Source organism: Arachis hypogaea, chromosome 14 (assembly GCF_003086295.3).
Source record: "Arachis hypogaea cultivar Tifrunner chromosome 14, arahy.Tifrunner.gnm2.J5K5, whole genome shotgun sequence".
Classification (NCBI taxonomy): domain Eukaryota; kingdom Viridiplantae; phylum Streptophyta; class Magnoliopsida; order Fabales; family Fabaceae; genus Arachis; species Arachis hypogaea.
Window position 1 is genome coordinate 126,655,000 of NC_092049.1, and position 22,800 is coordinate 126,677,799.

The window sequence follows — 22,800 nt, forward strand, 5'->3', positions numbered from 1 at the left end:
TTGATTGTGGATAACTGTTTCCTTATTCTTGAGAATTTGTTGAGATCTCCCTTCTAGATAAAAAAGAGAGATTGTAGAAGATATTTCAAGAATCAGTTGCTTGTTCAGATAAGTAGGGTAGAACTTCCTTTGTCATGCTCGACCTCTAGGAGGTCGGATAAGTAAAGGAGGCCACCTTTTTGGGTGGGCTTTTATTCTTTTTGGACCTGACTTAATGTCTTTGGGTTAAGGTATAAACAGTGTCCCTACTTGAGTTCGAGTTTTTATGAGGTCAAGTTTGAGGATTTGTGGACTTAGTTTCTTTATGGGTATACCGCTTTCAAGAGGTCGGGTACTCGACGTATTTTTTAAAAAATTTTGAAAATGTTGAGTCGCATAATGACACAGCGTGCGTTACGTCATGGTTTCTTTGGGATCTGTGCGCGTCATTAATGAGGGGTGTAAAATGTCACTTTTGCCCCTAGTGTCTTATAAATATTTCATTTTTCCCCTTTCTTTTTTCATTTTCATCATACGTTCGTCTCTTTCTCTTCTTCTTCCTCCATTCTTTTTTTGTGTAACTGTTTCCATTTCAAGATTTCTTTATCTTGAGGTTTTAGAAGGTCTTGTTTCATTATGTTGGAGAGGATTAAGCGTGTGTTGCCGTATAAAGTGCTCTTTGCTTTTGCGCTCCTTTAAGGTTGGTCCCTTACTCCAACTTTTCTTGATTTCTGTTTTATTTCTATGTTTTTGGTAGTATCCGTGTTTGAATGAATGCTGGTTTTGAAGTTTTGAAATGTTGCTTGTGATTTGCAATTTTGAATTTGGGGTTTCGCATTCTGGGAGCATTCTGGGAATTTGATTTGGGTTGTTGAAAAAGATTGGAGTTTTGCTTCGCTCTCTTTTACTGTTGCTATGATTCTGAACGTGGGGTTCTATATTGCCCCGAATGATGTTGTTTCCGTATAGGAGAGGGCCTCATTTCTATATGTGAGAGGTATAGCATAATTGTTTGTGCTCCGGGAGAGTTTCGTGAGGTTGACCCGACCTATTTTGAATATGTGAAAGCTTGTGTTTCTTATGTTTTACGTTCAAGATGTTAGTGGCGATGTTTTAAATTGCCCCGACATTTTCATTACTTGCCTTGTTTTGTCTAATTTTTAGTGATGGATTTTTGTTTTATTGTATTGTACCTGTAGTTTGTCGTATAAGATCCTGTCCGACTTGAAATGGGTAGATTTAATTGTTCTTATCCCTATCCCTGTGATTACTAACGAATATGTTGAAGCCTTTTTAGACATCATAGGTTATGTTTAAGTTTAGAGAATGAGAGAAACTATGAAATTGTTGTTGCTAACCCTAAGGAGAGGGTCTGCTTCCCCTGACTTGATAGGTCAGAATGGCATTTCATATATATCTATGATTATTTTTTCATGAAGTTAGGGGTTACCTTTCCTTTTTCTAAGTTTGAATCCGAGGTCCATAAATTCCGCAATGTTGCCTCTATCCAATTGCATCCCAATTCTTGGGGCTTCTTAAAAATATACCAACTTCTTTGTCAGAAACTGGATGTCTGACCTTATCTTAAAGTCTTCTTTTACCTTTTCGTGCTCACCAAATATTTTAGCTCTAAAAAATAAGGTTGGCTCTCTTTCTATGCTATCCAGCGTAGGAAAGTTTTCGCTATTTTTGATGAGTCCTTCCACGACTTTAAAAATTATTTCTTTAAGGTCTGAGCTGTAGAAGGTGTTCGACCTTTTTTCTGAATTATGAGGATGAGCCCATTTTTTCTTTGTATTGGGAAGAAAACTCTATGATAGTCAAATATAACTTAGATGACTTAGAGGAGATACAAGAGGGTGTGGTCAGGGTGTTTCAGGAGTTCTGGGGCCGAACTCTTTATCTGAATACAAAAAGGTATTTAGGGAACCCAAGCTAGCTTCGGTCTGAGCTAGGTAGTTTTCTTTTCCTTTTATAGATTTTGCTTGTAAAATTATTTTCATGACTAATGTGCCCTCATTTGGGTGTTGCAAAAAGGATGGCTTCCAAGTCGGCTTCCATGAAAACGCTCTAAGCTACTAGGAAGAACGTTGTTGCATGGAGCATACAGTTGGAAGAAGCTGGTGAAACCATCGACCTATCCTCGCCCTCGAAGTCGGACTTGGGCACGTCAATCTCTCTAAAGGTTATTCCTGACCCGACCTCTCAGCCGACTCCTCCTCCTCCCAGCTCGGCAAAACCAGTAGCTCGTCTGCCACTTTCTACCTCCGAATCGAATCCCAAAAAATGCAAGACCTCCGAATCAGTGAGTATATATATGAGCAGGGTTTTGACGACCTTACTTGGAGTGAAAAGCACATCCTTCCACATAGTTATATCAGCATGGATGATGTAGCCATCAGAAGCCACCTTCAGCTCTTGGCCCGAGTTGGAGTTCGGACAGCTGGCATTTGTGCAGCCTTGGTTAGGGAGTTTGAAAAGACTCCCCTTAATGCCACTCAGAGCTCCATGGCTGCCTCGCAGGCTGAATTGGCCTCTTTGAAAGAGTCCAAGAAGGAGTTGGAGGGAGAGAAGGAATCGCTACTCTCCGACCTTGGTAAAGCCTAAGCTAAAGTAAAACAGGCGGAGGCTGCTCTGGCTATGTTGGAGGGTTTGAAGAAGAAGGCCAAAGAGAGTTATACTCGGGTTTCTGGGGAAAACCTTGATTTGGTGGATGAGGTTACCAAAGCTCGAGTCAAGTATGCAAAGTTTGTGGCTGATGGTATGGATGAGATGGTTGCAAAACTGAAGGCTCGGTTTCGAGTTGTTACTCCCGAGGCGGACCTCTCCCTCATTAGCCTGGACAATATAGTGGTGGACAGAAAAATCGTTCCTGCTCCGGATGATGATGAGGAGGACACCCCTGTGCCCGATTCAAAGACCTCGGGGCCACAACTCGAACAGACTTCGCAAATTCCTGATCCTCAATCTGGTGGCAAGCCCCTTCCTTCTCCAATTCGTCCAATTCCCATGGTTCCGGTCTCTGAATATTCCCCGACCTCTTCCAATCAAGTCGAGGATGCTGTCACAGGAGAATAACTCAATCCTTTGTAGCTTCTTTCGACTTTTGTAGTTTGAATGGCCCGACCAGTGGTCTTTAATCTTTGTACTAGTTAGGTCTAAACAATTTCTATTTTGCCCTAGTTGTAGTTTGAACAACTTTATGATTCTGTTTAAAAACCTTCCTCCACTATTTTAGTAGTGATTTTTTGGTATAAATGATTGCATCATTTGAAACATATCTTAGTTGAAGAATTTTTATTTTGACAACTTCCAATGCTGTTTTTTGCTAAGTTAGAAAAAACATCGACGAGGTAGATTGGTCTTTTCTAGACTTTTGTTCTTTCCCTTTATGAGTTCCGACTTTATGTAATCAGGCTTTTGCCAAGTTACTTTTACATTTTGTTTTGGTCTGACTTATTTTAAAGGTCGGTTTATGAACTGCTTACATAACTTCTTACATTAATTTGTACATTGTCGTTTCATCTTGCCGACCATATAGGTCGGTCAATGATTTTTGCAATCTTTTTAGCTTAAAATGATTCATTTGAGAATGGGAAATCTGATAGAAGAAATACTTTATTATTGATAAGAGAGAAAATGTTTGCATAAGTTTGCTACTAAAGATTTTCTCAAAATCCCTAACTCTTGTTGTGATGCCTCGTTAAAACCCCCTTCAGGAAATTCCTTTTCGGGAGAAAACCATGAAGTCAGGAAAAAGAGTACATCAGGGAGCAAGGTACACTTATCTAACTGTAATACCTTTTTAAGTTACCTGCGTTCCATGACCTCGGGAGCTTGTTCCCTTTTAAGTCGGACACCTTATAGTAACCATTTTCTAAGACCTCGGTGACCTTGTAAGGCCCTTTCTAGTTTGCTGCCAGCTTTCTCTCGCCCGACTTCTGAACTCTGATGTCACTTCGGATTAGTATAAGGTCATTTGTGGTAAAGCTTCTCTTGATTACTTTTTGGTTGTACCTTAAGGCCATACATTGCTTCAATACTTCTTCTTTGATCCAAGCTTGTTCTCGGACTTTTGGAAGGAGGTCGAGTTCTTCCTTTTGTGCTTGGACATTGTTCACTTCATCATAGAATCTAACTCTTGGAGATTCTTCAGCGATCTCTATACGAATCATGGCTTTTATGACATAAGCAAGTCGGAAAGGTGACTCCCCTGTTGTTGAACGGAGAGTTGTCCGATATGCCCACAAAACTTGAGGAAGCTCGTCTACCCATGCTCCCTTTGCATCTTGTAGTCGGCGTTTCAATCCGGCCAATATTGCTTTATTTACTGCTTCATCTTGTCCATTGGTTTGAGGGTGTTCTACCGATGTTAATTTGGTGCTTGATCTTAAGGCTAGCCACCAAGTTCCTAAAGGCTGAGTCAGTAAATTGAGTTCCATTGTCTACGATGATGGAGTGTGAGACTCCAAACCTTGTGACAATGTTTTTATAAATAAATTTCTGACTTCGTTGGGCTGTGATGGTCGCTAATGGTTCCACCTCAATCCACTTAGTAAAATAATCAATTCATACTATGAGATATTTTACTTGTCCTGGAATTTGTAGAAATGGTCCGAGGAGGTCAAGGCTCCATTTTGCAAACGGCCAAGGCGAGGTGACGCTAATAAGCTCCTCTGGAGGTGCCACATGGAAGTTGGCGTGCTTTTGACAAGGCGGATATTTTTTGAGAAACACGGCCGCTTCTCTTTGCAAAGTCGGCCAAAAGAAGCCGGCTCGAATCACTTTCTTGGATAGTGATCGTGCTCCTAAGTGGTTTCTACATATGCCATTATGAACTTCTTTTAAGACCTCTTTGGTGTTAGAAGTCGGAATGAACTTCAATAGAGGTGTAGATATCCATCTTTTGTAGAGAATATTGTAGACTGGGGGTGTAATTTTGTGCTTCCCTTATGAGTCTTTGTGTCTTCTTTTCATCTTTAGGAACAATATCAAATTTAAGATAGTCGACTATGAGAGTCATCCATCCTAAGCTTTGGTTGGATGTGGTCATTACTTCTGAGTTGTTATCTCCCTTTTATACTGATGGTGCGTAGGGAGTTTCCTAGATGATGCTTCTATTGTTGCCCCCTTGGCTTGGTGCTAACTAACTTGGAGAGGGCATCTGCTCGGGCGTTGGATTTCCGAGCTATATGTCAGACCTCTATTTCTGAGAACTGTGCTAATTCTTCTAGTTATTTCTTCATGTTGGGATCTTTGGCTTGATAAGTGCCGTTAACTTCGGAAGTTATCACTTGAGAGTCACTAGACACTATCAACCTTTCTACCCCAACTTCTTTAGCCAATTTCAAGCCAGCAAGCAAGGCTTCATATTCTGCTTGATTATTAGAAGCAGGAAGCTCGAACCTTAGTGATAGTTATATCTGAGTTCCTTGCTCATCTTTTAGGATGACTCCTGCTCTGCTTCTAGCTTTGTTGGATGATCCATCTACATACAGGTTCCAGGTCGTTAGATTTCCTTAACCTTCAGTGTATTCGGCCACAAAGTCGGCCAGATACTGGGACTTGATTGTTGTCCGAGTTTCATATTTCAAATCGAACTCGGACAGTTTCACAGCCAATTGTAACTTCCTTCCTGCAATGTCCGTCTTCTGTAGAATATGCTTCATGGGTTAATTAATTCGAACCTTAATAGTGTAGGCCTGAAAGTAAGGTTGGAGTCTTCTAGAAGTGATGATAAGGGAATATGCAAACTTTTCTATCTTTTGATATTTTAGTTCTGCCCCCTATAAAACTTTGCTTAAAAAGTAGATGGGTTGTTGCCCGTGTTCATCTTCTTGGACCAAGGCTAAGGCTATAGCACGACTTACTACTACTAGGTAGAGGACGAGCTCCTCTCCTAGAACAGATCGAGTGAGGATTGGGGGTTAGCTTAGGAATATTTTAAAGTTTTGGAAGGCTTGTTCATATTTCTGAGTCCATTCAAATTAGCTCTCTTTTTTAAGAATAGAGAACAAGAGTAGATATTTCAGGTTTGACCCTATTAGGAACCTGGACAACGTAGAAAATAAGACTCAAAGAAAATTGAGAATTTAGGTGGGATATGATTCTCCTTCTATTGCAATATATCTTGAGATACAAACAGGAGATATGTTTAAAACTCGATTTGTAGATTGCCATTTGATAAATCAATGTTTTTAACATTTGGGAGGGGGGAGAGAATAAGCCACTTGAGAAAGAATTTAATTAGAATGCGTCATCATTAATGCATCTAGGCCTACGATTAGGACAATGTGAACTAGAAGTTCAAAAGAGTATACATTTGCAAAGAATAACAAATGAATTTTCTGATACAAAGAGGATAACCAAATCCTACATACCAGCTGAAAATGCCCCAATTCGAATTGATGTTCTAGTTGGACAAATGACTACTAAAACAAATACACGTCAAAAGCGTGGTAGACCAATTAGTTCCAAAAATAAAAACCCTCGAAAAAGAAAAGAGACATTTGATATTGCCGAGGCAAATGATACTTCTGTTGAAAAAGATAAAGACATAGAAAGGGTACCAAAAATTGTCCAAAATTCTGATATAATTTTGATGCCAGAATACGTTCAGGTACCTAAAAATTGTGAAAATGATGAGATCTTGATAAATTATGTCTTTATAGGAGCAAAATAGAACCGAAATAAAAAAAATTATTAATAAAATATTTGTATATAATGTGGTATTTCCCATCATACATGAAAGTAAGGATCTTGAGTCAAGAGCAGTCGAAGAATATCGACAAAGAAATGATTGGCCAAAATGAAAAAAAAAAAACTATGAAAGCTGAATTAGACTCACTTGCAAAATGTGAAGTTTTTAGACCTGTAGTCTGTACACCAGGAGATGTATAATCTATTGGATAGAAATGGATATTTGTGAGAAAATAAAATGAGAAAAATGAAGTTATACGCTATAAAGCTCGACTTGTAGCACAAAGTTGTTCACAAAGACCCGGTATAGATTATGAAAAGACATATTTTTCTGTAGTAGATGCAATAACATTGCGTTATTTTATCAGTTTATCTGCTTATCATAAACTACATATGCATCTAATGGATGTGGTGACAGCTTATTTATACGGATCATTAAATCGTGATATCTATATAAAAATTTCTGAAGGATTAAAGATATCTAAACTATCTAATAAATATTCGCAGGAGTTATACTCAGTCAAATTGCAAAGATCTTTATATTGTCTAAAGCAATATGGATGAATGTGGTATAATCGTCTTATTGAGTATCTGGCCAAAAAGGAATTCAAAATAATGATATATGTCCATGTATTTTTATAAAGAAATTTGCATCTGGATTCATTATAATTGCTGTGTACATTGATGATTTAAATATCACTGGGATCCCTGAAGAGATGCTAACGATTATAAAAGCTTTAAGGCTCTGTTTGTTTAGTGTATAGCATGACATAAACACAAAATACATGTATACATGTTTTATGTTTAGCAAAGAACATACATAAAACACACAAAAATTTAAAAAGTCAATAATACCTTCATCATCTACCTTCACTACTATTCATATTTTTTCATCAATCATTACACTTATTCTTTTCTTCCATTTTCATTCATAACAAAAAATGATCTAGATAACAAAAATTTTAATAATTTCAACAACAAATTCAATGCATATCTTTCTAATTAAATAGTAAGTAATTAATTGGCATGATTCATATTCTGAATCTCTTGTGTCAATTTTAACTTGTTGAAACTACGATGAACGAACTGGAATATAGCAGTTTTGCAACTGAAAAATTAAAAAATTAATTGGAGGATGAGATATTTCAAAGAATAGATTCAGACTATAATTTTGTTTTAAAAATCACATATTAATAATAAAAAACAAAGAAAAAATAAAACTTTATTTTAGAAAAGAATCCAAAAAAGAGAAAACATAAGGATGAACAGAGATAAAGATGGAGGCACAGTGGATCAATGGCAAAGGCTCCACGCAGATATGGAGATTTGGAATAAGATAGAGATTGGACGAGGAGGAAGCGCCAAAGCAAATTAAAGAGAGGTTGAAGAGGAAGAAAAAAAGGAAGATGACGATGAAGATCAGATGGAATGTGGAGACCCAACGTCAGAGCTAGAAGGTGACGCAGTGGTAGAGACACTTCAGCGTCTCCGGTAGCAGAGGAGGTTAGCTGGTGATGGAGAGAGAAGGGATAGAAGTTGGGAAGGGGAGAAAAATGGAGGGGAGGAGAGGAGAGGGGTTATGGAGATGGAAGAGAAAAAGGGAGGAGGACAAAAGTAAAATTATGAAAATAGAACAAGAATAAAACTGTCAAAAAATTAGTATCTTAGTACCAATTTTTGTGTCTCAACTTATTAGAGATACATTGAGTACATGTAATCCGTGTCCATTTATGTACTAGCATGTCCTTCAAAATTTTGTGTCTCAACAACCAAATAGAAAACGTTTGTTACCGTATCTTTGTCTTATGTAGACACACTCACTAACCAAACACTACCTAAAAGAAGAGCTTGAGATGAAAGATTTCGGGAAGACTAAATTTTGTCTCAGCCTGCAGATCGAACTTACAAGTAATGTGATCTTTATTCATCAAACAATTTACACAGAAAAGATCTTGAAGAGATTTTATATGGATAAGTCACATCCATTAAGTATTCCAATGATAGTAACGTCTATGAATGTTAAAAATGATCAATTCCGTCCTAAAAAAAATGAAGATATCATTGATCTTGAAGTACCATATCTCAGTGCCATTGGAGCATTACTGTATTTTACTAATAATATACCACCTAACATATCATTTATTGTGAATTTACTAGTAAACTATAGTTCATCTCCAACCAGAAGATATTAGAATAGAATCAAACAAATTTTTCGATATCTTCATGGAACAGTTGACATGGGACTGTATTATTCATATGATCCAAGTCAAAATTAGTTGGCTATGCAGATGCAGAATATTTGTCTGATCCATACAAAGGAAGATCTCAAACAGGATACGTATTTACATATGGCGATATAGCTATATCATGGAGGTCCACAAAACAAATGATAGCAGCAACTTCCTCGAATCATGTAGAAATACTAGTGATACATGAAGGAAGTCGCGAGCATTTTTTACTTAGGAATTTGATTCAATATATTCTATCATTATGTGGACTAACTGATCAAAAAATAGCTCCAACTGTTTTGTTTGAAGATAATACAGTATGCATTGCTCAACTTAAGGGTGGATACATCAAAGGTGATAGAACAAAGCATATTTCTCCCAAATTCTTCTTCACTCATGACCTTTAAAAATAAGAAACAATTGATATCCAACAGATCCGCTCAAGCAATAATTTGACAGATTTATTTACAAAGTCACTTCCAAAATATTCCTTTGAAAAATTGGTATATCATATTAGAATGTGTCAATTTCGAGATATTAAATAATGTCGACAAGAGGGAGAGGTTGTACTCTTTTTTTTTGTTAGGTTTTTATCCCTATTGGATTTTTTTTGACAAAGTTTTTAACGAGATAGTTCTCATTACAAAGGATATTGTACTCTTTTTCTTTCACTAAAGTTTTTTTTCTATTAAATTTTTTTAGTAAGGTTTTAATGAGGCATATTCCTAAAGTCTCCTTTACATTATGGATGTCCATCAATTAAATATACATGACTTATTCCTCTAATCAAAACCATTTGGGTGGTTTAAATTTTTAATGGTGGACGATGCAAATTTTTTAAAGTTGGACTAAATATTAATGAAGCAACGAAAAGAAGAGGTTTCTCCGTGTATAAATTGAGCAACATAACATGAGGCACTCAACAAGAGAAAAACACCGTAAAAGTTACACACACAACACTAGCATAAAATATTTCTCTCTATATATGTACGCTCATCAACATATGAAAGAGTAAATATATATATGAATAATCTCAGTTATATTGACATGAATATTAATACTAGAGTTTTCTATTTACTCTATTTTATATTTATTTCTTCTTCCTTATTTATTTATTTTACAATAATTTTCTGTTTTCCTATTATATATTGTTATTATTTTTCTATTTTTTATCTCTTGTTGTAAATTTTTAGTATTTGTTATTTATTATTGTGTTACAATTAGACAAAGATAGGGTTTATATTTTTATTTTCTGAATTTCTGTTCAACTTTTGTTTTTCCTATTATATACTATTGTTTTTTGTTATTTATTTGTGTTACAAAATTTCGTCATTATTGTTGTGCTAAAAGTAGACAAATCTAGGATTTTGTATTTTTTCATTGATTATTATTATTATTATTATTATTTTATTAGTAAGAAGTTTTTTTATTTTTATTATATTTTGTTGTATTGAATTAGATAAAATTAGGAATTTTTTCTTTGTTACTATCAATTGAAAAAAATTTTAGTCACTTGTTCAAATTATGTTATTGAAAAAGGTTGGACTCAAATTGTAGGATTATGGTGAACTGGTGTTGAGGCTTTGATCGATTGGATCTCTATTTGTGAAAGAGTTCTAGCTTTGTTGTAGCTCAAAATTGAAGTTGCCTATCTAGCTTTTTTTTTTTTTTTTGGTCAAGCGGATTGAACAGTCTCCAATCCGAGGCATTACACCCATATTTTACACACCCACACAACACACTCACACACACTACCATAGGTACTATGGGTTCTTAAATAACAACCAACCTCAACTGGGATTTGAACCCAGTGCACCTCCTAACAAGGCAAACATAATTGCCACTCAACCAAGCCTTGCGGTGCAATTGAATGTTTGTTTGAATTTGGTGGAGGCATCTGATTTAAGAAAATATTTGACCAATTTTTTTTTCAAGAATTTTAAAGTTATGATATCATTAATATCTTAGTTGTTATTGAGATCGTGTACAGTTGTGAGAAATGAGTGTTGTTAGGTAGAGGCCTCTAATTTAAAGAAAAATTCTGCAAATATTCTTGGTTATTACTTATTATTGATATTGTTTAATTTGAGAAAAATGAGAATATTGTTTGGTGGCGCATCTAATTTAAGAAAAAGTCTGCCAAAATTTTGTTAAAAAGTTTTAAAGTTTGATTTTTGATTATTGTTTATGTTAACTTTCATGTAAGAATGTCAGTAGTAGTGGTCAAGGCAGGGGTAGGGTGACAATGACCCCTGGTACTTCTGTGGTTGCCTCCTTACCACTGTTTACCTCAGCTCCTCCCAGACCTACCATATCATCACCATCCTTTATTTCGGTCATTTTTAATGATCCCAACTCGCACTATGTGAGCCCTCATCCCCATATGCCTACATCGGTATGGGCTCCACCTCCTCCACTTTCGCTACAGACAAGTACACCACCACCGCCTCCACCTGTAGACTCATCATAGGCATCTGCAGCAGAGCAAAGGCAACAGACTACTGCCAGAGCTCAATGGAGATAACAGTGATGACTTTTATGCGTATTCTAATTATTATATCAATTCCTTGTTATCCAATATTTTATGCCCTTAATGCAGTGACTCGGGCAATAACGGAGGACATTAAATTGATGTATGATATGACACAACATGGCCAAGTTATGAAAAGATTTCTAAAGAGGTTAGACAAAGGTGATTCGTAAAGTTAAAGGTAAAATTAAACTTATCAACATTTTAATTCCATTATTATCTTGAATGTAATTCTATTAATAAAACACAAATATCCTATAAAATAAATTGAAATTCATTGTCTTACTCTTACAATCTATGCAGGATAATGAGATGAGATTTCCAAGTTGAGAAGGTGATGACCAGAGAATTAGTTTACCTCGAGGTCCCTAGTTTGAGGTGAAATGATAAATGCACTATGCAGTTAAAGAAGGAACTTTCTAAAATTCCTTAGAATGGTATCAAACAATCAAAAGCTTACGCCCATGATGCAACTGAACAACTTTAATTTGACGTCTAGGGCATAGAAATTAAAATACGGTTCTGGATCACAAATTATTGCGTTGCATTATTGTCTAGAAAAATGGCATACACTTCATAAAGAATGGCATCTTACAGATGTTAGGCAAGCAGCGCAAATGAAATGAAACTTGACGACGATGCCACTTACAACAATAAATAGAGGTTCGTGAACCAAAATTTTTGGTAAAAGAAAAAAGATGGCAATAAGATAAAACTATTGCATCTTTTTTCTATCCGCGGCTATATTTCTATACATAATGTTGGAACATATGATCGATTTGCTATACACCTTTTTCTAACAATTATTTCTTTTTCCTAAGTGTTTGCTTTTGCATTCTAATTTCTCTCTATGGGGTTAGAGTTAACCTCATACGGCCAATGTCCCTTCAGACACTTGAGCATCATCAAGTGAATCCGGTGATTGAGATTTGGGTTTGCTCATAATTCTATTGAATCCATAACCAAGAGAACTTCCACTTGCTTCGCACAGCTGAATAAAACACAACATTGAAAAAAATCGTACATCAACTATACAAGAGCAATACAAGAAGCTAGAGATTTTTTTTTCAAGTATTTACAAGGGAAGTGTACCTCCGTGAGCTCGGCCAGATGGCGGGATCTGAATTCATTTATGGTTGCTGCAATCTCTGATGTGGGAAGCTTGGCCTGAAAGGAGAAATGGTTAGAACACTAAAGTTCATACGTCTCCATGCAATAGCGTGCCATTGGGATGTAATCTAAACTAGTAAGAAATACACCAGTGTTGCTTTTGAATGATTAAGAGTCTAAGACTGCCTAAACTGAACAAAACTCAGTTTTCATTTATATTTATTTGCATTTTACAATTTTGAGAACAGCTAGTATTGGCAATCAGATAGAGCCAATCTTTACTGTGCAATACAGCAGAACAGATACTCATTTTTATGGGAAATGTTTACTGTTACTCAGTTATTTATACAGAGGGAAAACCTTCTGTCGTAATCAAACATACTACTAAATACTAATAACACTATATTGTAGCAAGCACAAAAAAAAGATTTTTTTAGGTGATATATATGCTCTAAAAATAGGATGGCAATGTAGATAGATTTACCTGAGCCAAGACAGCAGCTGCTAGTTGAAGACTAGGTTCTAAGGTCTCTGGAACAACCTGCAAGTGGCAAAAAGTTCTAATAGCCTGCTTTCTTTTGCTAAAAATGCAATAAATTACACTAGGCCTAGGAATATTACAGCAGTAGCTCCAGCCTTCTCTAAATTCAATCCATGATCAACATCATGAGCACGAACAAAAGTCTTCACATTTGGGAAGTACTTGCTCAGAGCCCAAACGGTTCTATAATTTGCACCAGGTGTATCTAGAGTTATTGCTGCAGCACATGCTCTTTCAGCCCCAACTTTATGGAGGACCTAGTCATGCATTAGAAATAAAGTCAGTAAAGAACACATTAATGGCTATTATGCGAGCTCAGCTACAGAATCGTGTGCCCTACCTCTCGACTACCAGCATCACCAAAGTATACTGGCAGATCCAGGGCACGTCCAACTGCCACTCTATCACTGTGTATATTAACAAAAATTGCATAACAAGTGAATTTCATATGACGTTTCCTATCCAAGGGATTCTGAATTCAGAAATATCAAATATGGTGCTTGTGACTTTGTTTTATATTTTAAGTTTAAAAAGTAAATAGTAGCTTCCAAATTATTCATTCACATAAAAGAATAAAAGAGAAGGATGATATTTTCCGTTATACATTGTTACCTTCTCACATCTAGTGCAACAAAAGGAATAAGTCTCTCAGAAAGAAGTTGGGCAATGATCTGAAAATAACAAAGATGTATAGTTTTTCACATTATCTATTATTTCAACCAATATATAAAAAAAAGAAGCCAAAATTTACCTGACCAACTCGCCCAAACCCACAAATGATGATATGATCTTGCAGATCATCTGTCTGTAAAAGAGGACACTCAAAGATAAGTTGAATAACAGCTTCCACTCTAGATTAAAGAAACAAACGGTAAACTCTTATGGTTTAACTGGATCCACCATCTATTAGTAGTGAAAGAAATGCTCCTACAAAATCTCCTTACTAGGAACCTTGTATAAAATGATATACAATCTACTAAGCAATGTGCGCAAGGATGTTAAAGAACATACAGCCCAAAATATTTCAAATATAAAACAGGTTCCAATATAAAAATGGATAAAGCACATAAAAGTTCCTTTTCAAAATAATAGCCATTAGACATATTTAGCATCAATACGAAGTTTTGGGTTTGAGAGGACTTATATGACTTTAACTGACTTCATAAAAGATTTACTATGCTAGTTAGCTTTATAATTTTAAACTAGTCTCCTCTCTGCTTGTTCTGACAAGAAATGTGCAATTAAGAAAGTTGATCACTTCACCAATAAGAAAGTACCATCATAGATACTGCTAAATGCCTATTCAAATGTAAGAGATTCTACCTCACTTTCCACAGGTAATAAACTTCGAACATCGTGCTGCTCAAAACGGGAAGCAATCAGCTGGCCTCCTGCAGCCAACCAAGGTGTAATGGCCATTGACAGGCCCACGACAAGAAAGAGCAAAGAAGACATCTCAGAAGACATTATGCCCTGCAGAAGTCCCGATTAACAGGGGGAAAAGCCTTAGCAGCTAATATATCTTTTTGAATTTTTCAACTCCAAATGAGGATCAATCAAATTTAAAAATGTATACACAAACACGGGTGTGTATGCTCACACATACACACACATACACTAGTGATTCTCTGATTTCAGCAATCATTAAAGTCCTTTCCATACTTGTATTCTAAGCAGGTAACAGAAATGCAAAAACCTCAGATAGAATCCTATGACTCTGATCCTTCCAGAAATACTTCTAGGCAATAATAGGAAATCATTAAAGTATGAGGCACGCACCTAAAACTTCCTCTTAAAACAAATAGCATTAATCTATAAATTCAGCAATCATTAAAGTCCTTTCCATACTTGTATTCTAAGCAGGTAACAGAAATGCAAAAACCTCAGATAGAATCCTATGACTCTGATCCTTCCAGAAATACTTCTAGGCAATAATAGGAAATCATTAAAGTATGAGGCACGCACCTAAAACTTCCTCTTAAAACAAATAGCATTAATCTATAAATTCCAGGAAACAAGAAAATGCAAGAACAGATTATTAAATCGCAGAATTCTTAAGGCATATCATGTAAAATAATGATAATAAAAAAGTGAGAAAATTATGGTATACTAGCCTGGCTAGCACCTATTATCATCCATTCATTATGAAAACTCCTGCCAAGTGACTTATTTTACATGAATAAGAAGGCCTGGAGTAAAACATGATTTATAAAACACAATCCTTGGTAGAAGAAACATGTTTGAGGACAAAAACCTGATTAACAGCTTCACCAAAAGCCACAAATGCAAATTCTCCACCAGGAGCAAGAAGAAGACCAGTTCTTATGGCAGAAATGATAGAAATCCCAAAGATTTTACCAATGACAGAAACCAAGATAGTCTTGCCACATATTAACAGTCCCAGTGTGCTGGTGATAACTGGGAAGTTTGAAACAAGAAGTTTTGGATCAATTGACATTCCAACCTGAAAAGTAGCAAAAAGTCATGCAATTAATTGCCCAGACTCATGTCATCGTCATCATTAATACATAGGCAATATTGATGCTGGCTTTATCATTTTTTATCAAGATTTCTTAAGCTATTCCGTAACTTCCAAAGATTCTCTTAATAATATAGTTCATACCTATATAGTAGAAGAAAATTAGATGTATCTTGAGAACAAATAGAACCAATAAATTTGTGAAGTTCAATATTCAGCACCTACCGTCATAAAGAATAACCCCAAAAGAAGGCCACGGTATGGAGCAATATCAGATTCAACCTGTAACGAAAATTCAGTTTCTGCCAGCAGTAAACCAGCCAAAAATGCTCCCAATGCCATTGAAAGCCCTGCCTGTTTTGAGTAAAGCAGAGAGAGAGAGAGATGTAAAACATGATATTGAAGAATAACAGATTAATCACAATGGACATAAACCCAAGGATTTCACCAACAAGAACACTACCCAAAAAAAAAAACACTAACTGAAAGTAAAATCCAAATGTTAGGATAAAGGGAAAGCAATAGGTTAACAACATACCCTGGCTGTAAGAAGACTGGTCCCAAGAATAACAAGGAGTGTGTTGGCAGAGAATATTTCTGCATTTTGATTTTCTGCAACTTGCTTATATATTGGTCGAAGGAGCTGCAAAGTGGAATTAAGAATTTTCAGTATAGGGCATAATCACATGTGAAAATTAAGTACACCATAAGATGCCTTCCAAATGAACCCCAAGAACAATAAGACTAGCCATCCATTTATTCCCACTGGACCCAGAAAATATGTATAGAGAAACTTCCACCTATCTTATGTTCAATAAAAAGGCCAATACCACATCTGGTAATATAAGCATTAAATTTCATATATGTATCTCAACTCATTGGTAACTTCTGTCCATCATGAAAACCTATGGAATTAATGCATTTTCAACAAACTTAGATGAATTGAAATTCTTTCAAATGAAAGATTAAAAAGATAAAACAAAATAGATTTAGTTTATCATCGGGAAAAGAGAATATAATATTTCCTTCAAGTATAAAAAGGCAAGCATCACCTATCCAGATTAGAATTGCACACGAAATGTATCATAAATCATGTCGATGAGAGATAGTACACCCGAGTTCAACATACTACATACCACTTACCAATCGTCCACCTGCAATTATGGCAGTAATGGCAACTGCTGCCTTAACAGCAGCCAATCCAAGAGCTTCAGCAATGGCTTGAAAACCAACCTGGAGATATATTATGGTATTTACCGTGAGGAAAACAAAGAATGATAGGAGGGTGTGCATATGGAAAAAATTGTTATATAAACGACAAGCAAGGTTACATCAACAATTCCCACTATAAACATATAAGAATTTAGTCTAATTCGAAAAGAAGACTATGCCCTGACCATTTCGAAGCATATTTTAAAATAATTTTCTTTCCTAAAAGAATATATCAATTTACTGTAGGTCCTAAAACTAATTATTAGTTCCACATTAAGTTCCAGGGAAGTGGAGGAGGAATAACAAACAAAAAATCTTCGTCATGATGCAATGTGGTTATACTACCAACCACACCTTGAACATTTCAAAGTCATAAACAGTCTCACATGCTTCTCACTTTGAAAGGAATCTATGCAAGTTAATCATGTGCTATTATGACCACAATATGGTCTTCCAATCACAAATAGATACTTCAAGACTAATAATGCTTGAAAAAAAATCTTACCCCTCCTTTGGAAGAATTGGGTGAAATAAGAGGAATGAGTATCAGCAAGACCACGACTGCCAAATCCTGAATAGAAGAAATATATCATAAAGAATTACATTTCTCATACTATAGCAAATAAATAGATAATAATTTCCTGCAGTCTCTAGATATATAGCCAAGTTACAAGCTATAAAGTAACCTGAAAAAGTAAAACAGAGAATGTAGCTCGTCCATGCCGTGATGTGCTCTCACCTCTCTCCTGCAACACCTGTTAAAAAAGTTTACCATATGACAGCATCACTAAGACCAGAAATTACAGAAAAGAAAATAGATAGAACATAGTAGTTGCAGCATATATTTAACTCAGATGAGCAGCTTTCAACAAGGAACATGTGATACTTACAACTACATCAAGCTTTATTAGGTAGTAATAAATATTAATTGGTATTAGTACACTTAATCAGCAACTGGGAGCCACAAGAAGAAAATTGCAATTACTTGGCCAAAGTAACATTTTAAAATTAAGTATACCTCCCAAGAAAAGGGAGAAGATAAAATAAATAGATACTTGATTATAGCAAAAATTGGCTAGTTTCTGTGAAATTATACCAAAAGTTCAGATATTCAAACCTTCAAAAGTTTTGGTTTTTTTTTGGAGTTAAAAAAGAGAAAGAAAAAAAAAAGCATATAGTAGTGAGGTTATTTACCTGCAGAACAACAGCAGTTGATGATAATGCGAGGCCATTCCCAATGACGATAGCTGCAGGACCAGCCTGGCCACAAATACGAGCCACCAATCCAACAACTACAGCAGTTGCCAAAACCTGTATTCACTCATACACGCAAGCATTTATCAGCTAATAAATTACTCAAGTATCAAAAATAGCTTGAAGTAAGCAACAAGGAAATATGGAAAATCCCAATCACCTGAGCTGAGCCTAATCCAAAGACATATTTCTTCATTGAACTAAGTCTTTCAACAGAGAGCTAACACAGCAAAGCAGTTCAGAGCTTCAGTTCAAATCTTCTGAGTATGGTTGATGGTCAAAGTTAACAAGAATAAGAATTTATAGGAAATCCCACCTCCAGGCCAATGTTGAATAAAAGGAAAACAACACCAAATTCAGCAATTGCCTTTGTCCCATGAACATGTCGAATTATAGAGAGGCCATAAGGCCCAATTAAGATTCCAGCAGCCAAGTAGCCAAGAACAGGGCTGCCTAAACATTATTGCAGAATAGGACATATCATAAGCACCACAATATTTGAAATATCAAACAACCTACTTTATAATCCAAAACACAGCCAGAGAACCACTTTCTATTGAAATGAAAAATCCTGCTTTTAACCACTACAGTTTCATCAATTGCCATAACTAAACTAGCAATGTCATCAAGAAAAAGAACCCTGACGAAGAAAAATAGAGATTCATGCATCAAAGTTTCATTCATGCAAAATATGAGTACTGTGCCTAATCACAGTCTAACTAAATATCACATAAAAAAGAGCAACTTTTCTATACTTTGTCTGATGGTGCAATTCAACAATAATAGAACATCACAACTTAGTTACCTCCGGGAAGTTTTTGAAATATTGGTACAAATATAACACTTGCAAGTAATAACCATAGCACATCAAAGAGGGAGGCTTCTTCTTCATTCACCTGACAAAATATCATATCGAGTTATGAAACTTATAAAATTGAACATCAATGAATGGAAAAGGTTGGAAAACAAACCTCTTGCTGAGGTAACGATGCAATAATTTTCTTTATTTTCTTAGGGAGTTTCTTAAGTTGCTTAACCAGTGGCTTTGCACTACTGGAAGCTTCTTCAACACTGGTCACAATAACTTCAGGCTGTTGAAGCAGCTGAGCAGTCCTTTCTCCTCTATTGGCATAGAAGGCAACCCTGCAGTACAAAATCCACCACTTGTTTATTATGGTTAGTCTTCATACTAAATCTTGCATTTAAAATAACATAGCAGGAAGGCGCAATATATTTTCCAATAAAAATACAGTACAACTCAAGCAAACCTGCCACATACCAGGGCATATATCCCTTTCCAAACACCAAAGTAAGCTTTAAAATCAGTTTCAAACATAGATAATCTTAACACGTTGCACAGAGAGCTCTAAAATTTCATCCTAATTTTTGGCATGTATACTGTAATAAGCTAAACACATGATGCATGCAGTCTTCCCTATTAGAAATTTTAGAAGAAAAGCAATGGCAACAAAGGAATAAAATGAATCAAGATCATACGCACCCTGCTCCCATAAACAACAACCCAAGAACCAGCTTGGGAAACTGCTGCTTTGCAGATAACACAAGGCTCTGGAAAACTGATGCTGGTGTGAACTCGGTTCCATCTTCTTCAGTAAAAGAGAAGAATGATGCAGAAAAGAATCGAGAAGATTTCTTTTGTAATGCCTTGGGAGCAAGAGATGAACTATCTCTAGTCAAATCTTTCTGCATTTCTTGTTTTTTAGTTTGAACTGCATTCTCGTTATCACTCAAATAGTCAGACTGTGTTATGTCTTCCAGAAGTTGGCTGGTTTTATCAGATATTGTTTCAGAAGATAACGTGCCAAGCAAAGATTCATCATCAATAGGCAAGCCTTCGTCTCTTTCAACACTGACATCACCAGAGAAACCTTGGACTACTTTCTCCTCTTCAGGAACAGCCACAACATCTTGATTTACCTGTATAGTTTCAATGGTATCAGTATTAGAAGTAGAAACAGACTTATCTGCTCGCTGTAAGGCAATCTCTGCATCATTTACACGTTGTGTGGCCTCAAGTTCAAAGGCAACAGCTTGCTCCGCTAAAAGCATTATGTTTGTGACATCCTCCTCGGCTTTCACTGCATCCAGCTGTGCCTTTTCAGCAATTTCATGCAATTTGCTAACTTCTGTCTGCAACTCCTCCTTTCTATTTTGCAACCGTTTAAGCTCCACCTCGGAGTTGGCTAAATTTGTTTGGCACTCCTTGATATCTTCTTGAGCAACCAAAAGTGCCTTCTCCTTTTCTATTATGTCGTTTTCATCATTGCTCTCATTAGAACCTTGTGCCGAATCACGCTCTTCTTTTGCAGCCTCCAATGATTCTATGGCTACCTGAAGCCTAGCCTCGGCCAATGAAAGAGCCATGGTTGCATTCTGAACTGCTTCCTTTGCGATTTGTTCCTCATTGGAAATTTCTTGAATGATGTCAAGGGTAGAATTAACACTGTTCCAAGCAGTTGCCGCTTCATCATGCAAGAAAATCGCAGTCTCGGATATCTTTTTCACCTTTTCCTCAAACATGGTACTATTTACACGTGCAACTTCTAGCTCTTTCAAGGCCTTCTGTAATATTTCCTTCAGCTCATCCACGCTTTGTTCCTCTACTCCTATTTCACTCTCCCTTTCTTCCAAAGGGGCATCCAGTTCAGCACTGGAAACACCCAGCCCAGCATCCTCCCCTGATCCTTCCACATAATCAACATTCCTCCCATTCCCATCAACATATGCCACAGAATCACTACCCTGGCATTTTGACCAAACTACTCTAGAACCAGTAAAAAGATTCTTACAATACAAGCTACTACTCATATTCAAAACATTAAGTTCACGAACAGGCACCACTCTTAATTTACTCCAACAATCAGAAACATCACTAGTTTTGTTCATCCCACTGAAACGCAATCTCAAAACACTCCTTGTGTTTCCAATAAATGCACATCCCCTGAACTCAAAATGACCTACTGACCTGTGCCTGTAACACGGTCCTACAACCCCATGAAACATTCTTGACTGTGGTATGCTACAAGCCACATCCATGTTCAAATTTCTTGACCTTTCACAACAAAGCAATCACATACAACAACACTATTCACTAACTTTTAAATACACCAATCAGCAATTAACCAAAAACCTGAAGGGAGAAAAAAATATAACAAAATTATTAGAAAAACTGAATACTACTTGATTTTGGCGTTCAATTAAAAAAGAAACAACTCACTCAGATTGCTAGCAGCAAAAAAATATAAAATACATTTCACGTAGAAATCTGATGCAAAATAAAAAAATAAAATAAAAAGAAACGCTGAACACGAGTATACACAATTCACATTTAACTAAAACCAAATAACTGAGTAACTCGCTTGATATGCAAAACACAGCAAAATTGGGTCAAAGCTATGCACCACGACACAGTTCAACGCAGCATCCATACGCTAATCAGAAAATTCGCAAAAGAATCTGAGGAGTACAAAATACGAATACACAATTAAAAGATGAATAGAAACGAGGATTACAACAGGCCTTTCACATTCAACTTGTAACAACTAACAGTAATGGAAGTATGGAACCAAATCCACTATTCACTATAACACTCTCCGAGACAAGCTATAGTGTCATTTACAAATACTAATCACCCATTCAACAAAATCCCGATGCCTAGCCTAAGGGGAAAAAATGCCAAAAAAAAAAAAAAAAGAATACAACAAGATCCTCCAATTCAACAAAAAACAAAATAATTCACTCTGTTTCCAACTCATCGAAAACTGTAACCAATTCCACATTCAAAATCGAACAACAGTTCAGGAACAATTACGTTAATACATCAGCGTTTTTATTAATTCACCCAAAAAAAATCGAATCGAACAAGATTTTTGCACTCAACTGAAAAACAAACAGCTCACACGGTTCACCAACACATCTAAAACTTGAAACAAATCCACATTCATAAAGTCAACACTCTGAGATACAACTAAGTTCGACGCATTTCACACACATCGCACACGCAAATCAACAATTCACAAAAATAATAATTAAAAAAATCGCAATAAAGAACAAGGAAGCGAAAAGAAAAAACGATGAATAGAAAACAGTTACGTGGAATCGAATAGGAAGATTCAAAGCGAAAAGAGAAAATATAAACTAAAGAATTAAGAGAGAGAATGTAGAGAGAGAGAGAGAGAGAGAGAGAGAACGCACGAGAGTAGAAGAGAGAGAGGGTTTGTTGGAACGCTGGTTGATCGATGGGGAGAAGAAGAAAAGGTGAAGAAGAATCAAATGATGCATGTGATTAACGAAACGGCGAAGTCTTCGAAGCTATCTAGCTTTTTCTCACTCCCTCCCTCATACTCGCAGCCCCTTCTTCTTCGCTTTTGTGTTATTAAGTGTCTCTCTTTCATTTTCTCTCTTTCTCTTTCTCGTTTTTGTTTGAAGATACAACCCTCCGCCCCGAATAGAGGGAAATAAACATGAATAATTAAAGACAACTGGTTTTTAGCTATTTTTTATTTTTATTTTATTTTACTCACCAACTACTTCTAAACTCTAAAGTTTGTAATTAATGTTGTTTTTTTTTGACATGAATTAATGTTGTTTTTTTTTTATGCGTATGCTCCAACCCAGCAGATAAAAAATTAATTCATTGCGGTACTAAATTTTATTTAAGAATTTGTTACCGATTAAGGAATTAATATTATTGTCATAGCTGTACTTTTCTTTTAAATCAAAGCAGTAGTTTATTTGTTTTGGGCTG

The 22,800-nt window shown here is 36.0% G+C and overlaps 2 protein-coding genes across 3 annotated transcripts; both read right to left on the bottom strand.

The window, feature by feature from the left end:
• Positions 1-3,887: 3,887 nt before the first annotated feature.
• On the bottom strand, positions 3,888-4,421 carry LOC112743153 (uncharacterized). Its single transcript, XM_025792366.1, has one exon. The coding sequence runs from the start codon at positions 4,419-4,421 to the stop codon at positions 3,888-3,890; it is 534 nt and encodes a 177-aa protein (XP_025648151.1).
• A 7,538-nt stretch (positions 4,422-11,959) lies between these two features.
• LOC112744054 (K(+) efflux antiporter 2, chloroplastic) lies at positions 11,960-22,580 on the bottom strand. 2 transcript variants are annotated; one of them, XM_025793522.3, is made up of 22 exons: positions 22,248-22,532; positions 20,052-21,183; positions 19,534-19,970; positions 19,004-19,175; positions 18,838-18,928; positions 18,349-18,485; positions 18,193-18,252; positions 17,973-18,089; positions 17,465-17,533; positions 17,284-17,349; positions 16,710-16,799; positions 16,105-16,209; positions 15,792-15,920; positions 15,342-15,551; positions 14,411-14,560; positions 13,839-13,892; positions 13,700-13,758; positions 13,428-13,494; positions 13,168-13,344; positions 13,031-13,087; positions 12,529-12,603; positions 11,960-12,427 (listed from the first exon to the last, which is right to left on the bottom strand). In XM_025793522.3, the coding sequence occupies exons 2-22, from the start codon at positions 21,087-21,089 to the stop codon at positions 12,305-12,307; spliced, it is 3,483 nt and encodes a 1,160-aa protein (XP_025649307.1). In that variant the 5' UTR covers positions 21,090-21,183; positions 22,248-22,532; the 3' UTR covers positions 11,960-12,304. The 2 variants fall into 2 exon arrangements, with proteins under 2 accessions (XP_025649307.1, XP_025649306.1); XM_025793521.3 differs by having other exon boundaries at positions 19,534-21,183; positions 22,248-22,580.
• Positions 22,581-22,800: the final 220 nt, after the last annotated feature.